General features: G+C 28.2%; 1 protein-coding gene and 1 long non-coding RNA gene across 3 annotated transcripts; one reads left to right on the top strand and one right to left on the bottom strand.

Annotated features, from left to right (window-relative positions):
* Positions 1-1,060: 1,060 nt before the first annotated feature.
* On the bottom strand, positions 1,061-3,473 carry LOC130444593 (uncharacterized). The gene is made up of 3 exons (XR_008909975.1): positions 3,322-3,473; positions 2,879-2,950; positions 1,061-1,222 (listed from the first exon to the last, which is right to left on the bottom strand). It is a non-coding gene; the product is annotated as an uncharacterized LOC130444593 (long non-coding RNA).
* A 47-nt stretch (positions 3,474-3,520) lies between these two features.
* Positions 3,521-8,875, top strand: LOC130444591 (cell division control protein 6 homolog). Of its 2 annotated transcripts, XM_056779820.1 has the most exons (5): positions 3,521-3,648; positions 4,003-4,331; positions 4,388-4,651; positions 5,588-5,754; positions 7,400-8,875. In XM_056779820.1, the coding sequence occupies exons 2-5, from the start codon at positions 4,005-4,007 to the stop codon at positions 8,250-8,252; spliced, it is 1,611 nt and encodes a 536-aa protein (XP_056635798.1). In that variant the 5' UTR covers positions 3,521-3,648; positions 4,003-4,004; the 3' UTR covers positions 8,253-8,875. The 2 variants fall into 2 exon arrangements, with proteins under 2 accessions (XP_056635798.1, XP_056635797.1); XM_056779819.1 differs by lacking the exon at positions 3,521-3,648 and having other exon boundaries at positions 3,821-4,331.
* Positions 8,876-9,476: the final 601 nt, after the last annotated feature.

Genomic DNA, 9,476 nt, shown 5'->3' with positions numbered 1-9,476 from the left:
TCAATAAAGTTATGACATATGGATGTGTATCGTTTAACTCGGGCGTTGAAAATTGCAGGTAGAAAAAAATATAAAAATACAATAACGGTTCATTTCACCCTCCTCATATTTTTAGCTCGCGAACTGAAATTTCGAATCACTCCCAGAATGCCAAATCGGTTTATTTGATAAAAAAAATTCTGTAATTTTTTATCTTTGTATACAAACTGCGGAAAGTTTTAAATTAATTTTGTCATTCCTTTAGTGAATGAAAATATTTACTTACAAAAAAAGTTTTTTAAAAAATGGTCTGGCGCAACTAAAATTTTCAATGAGTTTAAATCTGCTACGTGTAAATTCATTATATTGTTAACCCCTCCCCTAAAGTCTTATTTACATGTAACAAGCCTAAGAGGGTGAAATCCTCAACGCACACTTTACGTCCACGATTCTTCTAACTCGTTTTAATTTATTACTCCATGGAGACAACCTTCGTCAACTGTGATTTACACGATCTTTGTTTTTTAACAGCTGTGGTGCCCCTACGCTCTACTCACACAAATCCTCTTTCAAAGCAAAATAAACTCTTATTGTCATATGAGTAACGCTAAATAATAAAACCGTAAGATTCTTTTTCCCTGTCTTATGTATCCAAAATGATTTCATTAAAAATGTAACAAAACGAAAATAATTTTAGACTACTAAAACAATGCAGTAAAGCTCACTCATTAAATCGTTTTTCACATTTTTGTCTATCCATAATCCTTTTGCAAATTGTAGTAATTGATTCAAAAGTTGAACAAATATCTCCTCGCATAGTAAATTATTTCAAAAGGAATTATGAAAACCACAAATTTTCATTGTATCTAGAATATTTCAAAATAGTCAACTTAATTTGTATGAGGGAACATGATTTGCTGTTCAATAACTTCCCAAATTAATAAAAGCCACAATTTCTTCAGCAGAAAGTGTGTACATATAAGGCAATACCATAAATTTCAATGATTTCAATAAATTTTCTTTCCAATTTCAAATAATTAGGGAGCTAGTAGACATAGCCTTCAAATATTCAAATAAAATACTTTCAATTTTTTCAAAATTTTATTATTTTTTTGGGTTCGTTCCATCAAGTCGTCAATTTATAAAAAAGATGAATGATGATCCAATTTTGAAGTTTTTCTAACAAATGAAATTTCACTTCAAGAATCTTCAGTTTCTGAAAATAAATGGGAAAATGAAATTTCTGAAACAAAAAATAAAAAAAATTAATATGCCAGCAATAAACACTTAGTTGGATATTCAAAGCTAATCCGCCAAATTTAAAATGTTTTTCCATGGAATATTTCAACTAACCTATGTGAAATTTTGAACAGCATTCTTTCAGTTATTTAGACAGATTAAAAGCTGATTAAAACTATCTGGAATAAAATATCACGCCTAAAATGTCAATGTTAAAGTATTAATAAACTTATTGTGCTTTGTATCCCTCCTGGTAATTAATTTAAATTTTTATCTTTATTTTAAAAAATAAAGAAGATTTTCAGGTTTATCCTGTAATGTTTTTTGCAGTTAATAAAACAAAATAAGTGACAAAACATAAAAAGTTACAAATCTTAACAGTGACATATGAAACAATAGATTTATTGAAAATTTACACTTGTGAAAATGTTTTCCAATCGTTGGTAGGTAGAGAGTTTGAAATGATTGAACCCCCATGTTATGACTTATGAAAATGACAGCATGAGGCACTTATGGGGTATGGTGAAGTATTACTATAAATGTAATTTTCTTTGTAGCTACATGTGCTTTTCACAAAAATGATACCAATTAACCTAGAATAGATCTAGCCCCAGAAAATAATTCATTCAAACGTTAAAAATCATTCAATGATTTGATTCTTTAATGTCTTGTTAGCATAAGTTGGTTAAAATTAATATGCATATATTTAATAAACAAATTATATTTGTAAATATGTTATGGACAAAATCAGTTTTCAGGACAAACTAGTTGATCCTGATATAAATATGCTCTAGAATAAACTAGTATGGTCTAGTCTAAATATTATAGTATATCTAGAATATTAAAATATATAAACTGAATAAAATACTCCTTAATTTGAAATATAATTACTTTTATTAGAACAATTATGAATCTATGGATAATTGGCAATACAATTATATAATAAATAATAAGTGTTTTTTTAATAACATCAAAAATCGTATTTCAATTTTTTAAATTGTTATTTATGTTTACATGGTGTGTATTGGTGGTCCTTAGAATTGCAAAGTATCCTTACCTAATCTAACCTAATTGATAACATATTCTAATGAGAAGACTTTAAACTTTCAATTTGTAAAATTTCTGTCAAAAACTTTTCCCTCCATTGTTTTTGATCTGCTTGTTAACTTCTATGAATGATTTTCAACGTTTAAAATGAACAATTTTGCAGAAATAGATCAATTCTAGGATTGGTTAAAATCAATTTTATGAAAACCACATGTAGCTTAGATTAAAATTAAATTTAAGTAATAATTTACTGTACCTACCCCACTTTTGTAATGCTGAAAAAACAATAACATCAGTTTAAAGTAAATTCGTTCAATGTCACAATAATATCTGTTAAAATACATTTTAAGCATATATTTATTAAAATTTTAAATTCTTGTTTTGTGCTCTTAGACTGCCCCTGTTACAAGTTCACAGTGCAGGTGGAAACACAATTTTATATACCCCCAGTTGGTGTAATGGATACCAAATAGTAGAGTATACAAACACCTTCCAAGGGAATTTTCCACCATATTAAATGTGTAAGCATGCAACAATTTATAGATATAATTAAAATGAGCAAAATACATGATTTTTTCAAATAGTTGATATATTAATGTAAAAAAGTACTTACCATGATCTACTTTGATCTCGCACGCATCTTCCTGCGCTTTCTTTTTAGCCTTCGCATACGCTTCTTACGCCACTGAAAATGTTATTTATATTAGATTGAATATTTTTTCAACATTCTAGTTAATTTAATAAAAATAGCTTGTCTTGTGCTCTTAGACTGCTCCTGTTAGGGAGTACACAGTGCAGGTGGAAACACAAATTTATATACCCTTAGTCGGTGTTATAAATACTTTAAATATTAAGTACAAAAACACGTTCCAAGGGAAACTAGCTGTGTAATAGATGTTAAATAATTTTATTAAATGAAAATAATCCTAATACCGTTCAAAACCAAAAAATTAATCATCTATGTATTTAACGACAAAACGTGTAAAAGTTTATATTTAATTTGAAATTTAAAAAAGAATGTATTAACAAAAACAAAAAATATCACTAGATGTTTACCTTAGCCCGCATTTCAGGTTTATTAAAAGAAGGCTAGTTTAAAAAAACTAGACGATCCTTCTAATAATAACGAATTTATACGTACACTTCTTGTACTGTTCAAAACTAAAATGGAAGAGATTAGAGGATTATTGACAGACCTCAACCGTAATGTCAATTACTTAACCAGTGCGACCAATATCTAAGATATCAAAGTTCCTAGACCTAACATAGATGACAGAAAAATTAAATAGAAGTCTATGGCAACATCCCTTTGAAAGGATCAAAGGTTTCATACCATAGATATATATTTCTCAAATTTTCCAAATTCATACCGATAAAATACAGGTACACGAATTCAAATTTTATAGCTTTTAAAGATTGAATAATAATTTTCCAATTGGTAATTGTAACTCAAATTGTATTGTTCTCGATACATGATTCATTTGTTTTTGGATCATTAAATGTGGTAACATTTGATTGCAGCTGGTGTTCTGTATATCTTTTAATTTTGACAGTTGTAAGAGCGGGATTTTGATGTTTCTCTTTAAATCAACGTAGTCATATTTGCACTTGTCGAAAAGAGTGGAGTTTAACAATTATTTTATCACCTATATAAACTTTATATTTTACAATATTCGCGTAACAGCAAAGTTAAATGGTAATTATAGTTGAAATTTGTTTTTATTTGCGATTATAAAGGAATGGTAAGAATGAACACTAGGTCTTCGATACGACTTTCCGACAAAAATAAAACACAATTTAGGAATCAAAATTGGATATATTATTATGAGAGTGATTCTAGTTCCGACGAACTGACAAAACCTCCTCCTAACCCTAGAAAAAGTAAATCAAAAACAAATTCTTGTACTGGAACTCCACCAAAACAAAAGAGATTAGAAACAAGTCCAAATGTGGCTACACCAACAACAAATACTCCTTCATTAGAACGATTAAGTATTATAAGCCCCACAAAACCCAAATCTAGTAGAAAAACTTTATTCAAGGAAAATGAATCTACAAGTACTGAGGTAAGTAGATGTAAATGTTCAATTAGTTGGTGAGTTCTAATTTAGTTTTATTTTAGAAAAATGGAAAAGAAATAGATGCACCTGATGATAGTAATAAAGAAGTAGAAATACCAAAGAATGTAACCTTATATCAAAGTGCCAGACAAGCACTTCACGGAACTTTACCAAACGACATGCCAGGAAGAGAAAGGGAACTAAGCCAGTTGAGAGATTTTATAGTACAACATATTGAAAACAGTACCTCAGGTTCTCTTTATATCAGTGGACCTCCAGGCACGGGAAAAACTGCATCTTTAAACATGATACTCAAAGATAAACAAGTGAGTATTTAATTGTACAACATTATTAATCTTATTTTATCCATTCTACTTATATTGATGTGAAGTTAAAGTCTGTTGCATAATTTTTGACCTGCTGACAGGGAGGAAAATTCGCTATTGCAACATTATTATCATACTAATAAGATTAATATATAAAAACTGCATCTCTCTGATGTTATATCACTGTTCTAAAAGCATAATGACAACTGCTAAAACTGAAATTTTACAGAAGAACAAAAAGGAAAAAATATATTTGACATATGTGAAAATAAATCAGTTGACTGAAAATATTGACAATTGTGAATATAAAGCACATATTCCTTACTTTTATTTTTACAGACTTAGAATTAAACAAGATTAATTTCTAACCCCAATTTTCAACATTTTATTTCTTGTTTAAATACCTTTTATAAAGGCATACTTATTGATTTATGTTATATAAAATGGATAACTGATTATTAAGCCAAACTAGGGTAAAAAGAAAACAAAAAATAAGAAAAAGTCAAAACACTTTGTTTTGTTTTATTCTTCCAAGAAAAAGATACTTTTTAAATTATTGCTTAACATTAAAAAATTAATATAAAATGGATAAAAATTCAACCACATCAATAATTTATCAACCTCCCTAAGCAAAAGAAAAAAATAAATAAAATTAAAAAACAAACTGATACTGATAACTACTTTTTTGAATCAGATATAGTAGTCACAAGGAAAAAGAAAACTTTTTTTAATTTAGGTTTTTATATTTGATTTTATCATTTCTATTTTGTTTCTTTTATTGTACATATTTCAAAATTTTAAATATCCTTTTTTATACAAACTATATATGCAAATTCAAACGCATAAAGTAAAGTTTCTATCTACAATTTTTCCCTCTGCCACTTTAGATATCATAGCTCAAAAAGGGTGAAATTCTATAAAATTTTTTCTTTTCAGATTTCTTCTAGTGTTGATAATGTATATGTAAATTGTACTGCAATTAAATCTCCCACAGCTATTTATTCAAGAATATGTAAGGAATTGAATATTAAAGTGAATGGCAAAAGTGAAAAAGACCACTTACAACAGTTGGATAAATATTTAAAAAAGAAGCATAAACCTATGTGAGTATTTATATTATATTTATTCAATTATACCCTTTTTAGTCAACATTAATTATATTAATATATAATGCAATGATTATAGTGAAAAATTTTGAATTTCGTTCATATTCACATACTATGAATTCTAATAGGTAAGCAAAATGGGTAAATCACTCAGAATTGCACTATAGAATGCCAACATGAAGAAGAACTAAAATATTCATAAAGAAAGAACAGATAGATGTAATGGTCATATCCGAAACTCACTTTACTCATAAATCATTTTTTAAAATAGCTGGCTACCATATTTACCACATAAATCACCCAGATAATGCAGCACATACTGGATCATGTCACTAAAGTAAGCAGAGCAATATGCGCAGGCTAAATAAACAATTAGCGGAAATTCAAGTGCTATATTACAAAATTTTCTTCTATGCAATTCCTATATACATTTCTGTGACATCGTTGGATGGTAGAGTGTGAATGACGGCAACCAAATTTGTGATGTGGAATTTCATTTAAAATGAAACTTAGTATTAAGAGTTTTTTAAGAAGTTTAGATATGATTGACCACATGGATCTGTAGGAGGCTACATAATTTGGGTTTTTGCCTAGCTTGGGTACTGTTATATTAAGTTATTAATTAGGTTAGCATTACGATACATTTTTTGGAGAGTTCTTTAAGCATTTTTTACCCTTACTTGTTCAGGTCCAGGCTCTGTTGGCTCTACAGTGTAGGAATTGTAAATTAAGTTTTCCATTATTTCTTATTCATCATCTATATCATCATTGCATGTGAAAATTTCAGGAAGGTGTTCTGCAAGTGCCATCTCTTTGTTGCTCCTTGTCCAATTTTTCTTGTGCTCATTTACTGGATAATGATTAGTTGTATTTTATATAGTATTGCTAATCGTGCAATATCACTAAAGTCAGCAGAGTAATATGAGATGACAGAAAAAACAATAAGCAGAAATTTAAGTGCTAATTAAGTGCCATATTACGAAATTTTTCACTGTGTAAGACTTTGAGAAATTGCTTTAGAAAAAAGATTGCAAAGCAATGCAAAACTCTTAATACTAAGAATGAGTTCCATTTTAAATGAAACTTCACCAATTTGGTTTTTGCCATTCACACTCTATCATCCAACAAAACCACAGAATTATACATAGGATCAATAGATCCCTCAGAGAAAAAAAATTGCCCATCAGTATTCCTTGACATAATCAAGCCTTTGATAAGGTATGGCACAGATGCATTCTTTTCAAAATAAAACTTCCTCTTACTTCCAATTATTGAAGTCTTCTCGACAAGCAGACAGTTCAAAACCAGAATTAATGGGTAAGTCTTAGACACGTTCCTGATCAAGTCTGTAGCATTCTGCAGCATTCTGGGGACACTGTTTTATTTACTAAATACATCTGTATAAATACTTTAACAGAAACATTTACAGACAAGGAAGTGGAATACAGAAATAAATGAAAATATTTTTACATAAGCCATTATGGTTCCTAAAATACTGTACAAAGATTTTATTTTATCATTGTATCAGCATTTTGCTTTTCATTTATTTTTCATTTATTATCATTACCTTGATTTCATTTATGTTCACTACTAATTTAGATTTTTTATATCTTTAGAGCATTTAGGTATAATTTTTTTTTAGTTTGCTAGTGCTGGACGAAATTGACCAACTAGAAAGCAAAAACCAATCGATCCTGTATACAATATTTGAATGGCCCTCTAAACAAAACGCTCAAGTATTACTAATAGGAATAGCAAATGCTCTCGACTTAACTGATAGGATTCTTCCAAGACTTCAGTCGCGCTGTGAGCTAAAACCTAATCTAATGCATTTTGCTCCATACACAAAGTCACAAATTGTTGAAATTTTTACGTCAAGATTAAGGTCAGCTGGTGTATTGGAAATATTTTCAACTCCGGCAGTACAAATGTTAGCAGGTAAAGTAGCAGCAGTATCTGGAGATGTCAGAAGGGCGTTAGATATAGGAAGAAGGGTAGTAGAATTAGCCGAACAGAGTAAAAAAAGTGGGGCTTTAAAAGCAGTAGAAAACTTGGCAAATCAACTAGTAGAAGAAGAATTGAAAACAGTGAATCTTAAACAAGTATTGACTGTTTTAAATAATATTTATGGTACATCTCAAAACCTGGACGACAAGGGCGACGAATCCTTTCCATTACAACAAAAAATAATTGTGTGTTCTTTGTTGTTGATGCTGAAGAAAAGTAGTAATAAGGATATTACAGTAGGAAAACTACATGAAGTATACCGTAGAGTTTGTGATAAAAGAAAAATTAGCTCTGTGGACCAAGCAGAATTTGTGGGATTATGCTCATTAATAGAAACGAGAGGTATGATAAGTATTACTGGAAAAAAGGAACCGAGATTGAACAAAGTTAGCTTGGTGTGGGATCGGGAAGAAGTTACAAGTGCTTTGAAAGATAAACAGTTGATTTCAGAAATTTTACAGGATGAATCCTGTTTGGGAAAATTTTAAAGTAAATAACGTTTCATTTTTAAAGATTATGACATACTGTTAATATTTTCAAGGGCCTACATTAAATATTTAATAGTTTGACATAGGAATTAGCAATTCATTAGCTAATAATGGCTCTAATGAGAAAGCAGGATTTCATTTAGTACTAGTACGACAACCTTCCGCCAATTAAGTATTTTGTGTATATCATTGGAAAAGTATAGTATACAAAACATGGCAGAAACTGTATATTTCATACTTGTGCGACAAGATGATAGATAAGAGTTTGAGTATAATCATCTTGTCACACAAATATAAAATATCCTATTTTTATATAAATATTTTAAATGACATAAGTATATCAAATAATTACTTTTATAATTCAAATTTTGTTACTATTTTATTTTTACAACATAATTAGAAACAACTGTATAAATTTTAATTTATTTTTAAAAATATTTTAGCTAAATTTATTGTTTAGTTTAGCTTTAAAATTATAATTTGAACTGATTTTTATGTTTCCTTCTCTTTAACAGTTAATCTCTTTATAGTTACTACCCCTGAGTTATACGGACCCTGGGGTAGTAACGAATAAGATATTTATTAAAACATTACTTAACTCTGTTCATATGACTTGATGTAATTTTACATTGAATTACATATATATATATATATATATATATATGTAGGCCTTAAATAATAAATAAGCTTTCAGTGTAAAAAAATTTTTTAGAAGAATGTTTGATATATATATATATATATATATATATATATATATATATATATATATATATATATATATATATATATATATATATATATATATATATATATATATATATATATATATATATATATATATATATATATATATATCAAACATTCTTCTAAAAAATTTTTTTACACTGAAAGCTTATTTATTATTTAAGGCCTGATGAATTCTGTCAAATACATTGAAAAATTATACCATATGTTTGTTCTTCCTTGATAATAATTGGTGGAATCTTTTTAACATAACTTTTTCCAATTCTAAATCTTTATCCAGAAGAATAAATTAAAAGTGCTTGATTTGCCCGTCAATTCACCAGATAAAAACAACTTATGACACATTCTTAAGTAATGTTTGCTAAGGTGGATTGCACTAAAAGAAGACATTAAACTAGTAGAGTCAAAGGTTAGACATGTTTAGGTTTTTTCTTTCAAGGGTGGACATATTTTGAATTAATATAAAGATTATAGGAAATA

The sequence above is a fragment of the Diorhabda sublineata genome, chromosome 5 (genome assembly GCF_026230105.1).
Source record: "Diorhabda sublineata isolate icDioSubl1.1 chromosome 5, icDioSubl1.1, whole genome shotgun sequence".
Taxonomy (NCBI): domain Eukaryota; kingdom Metazoa; phylum Arthropoda; class Insecta; order Coleoptera; family Chrysomelidae; genus Diorhabda; species Diorhabda sublineata.
The sequence above is the reverse complement of the archived record's forward strand: the minus strand, read 5'-3'. Positions and strand labels throughout refer to the sequence as shown.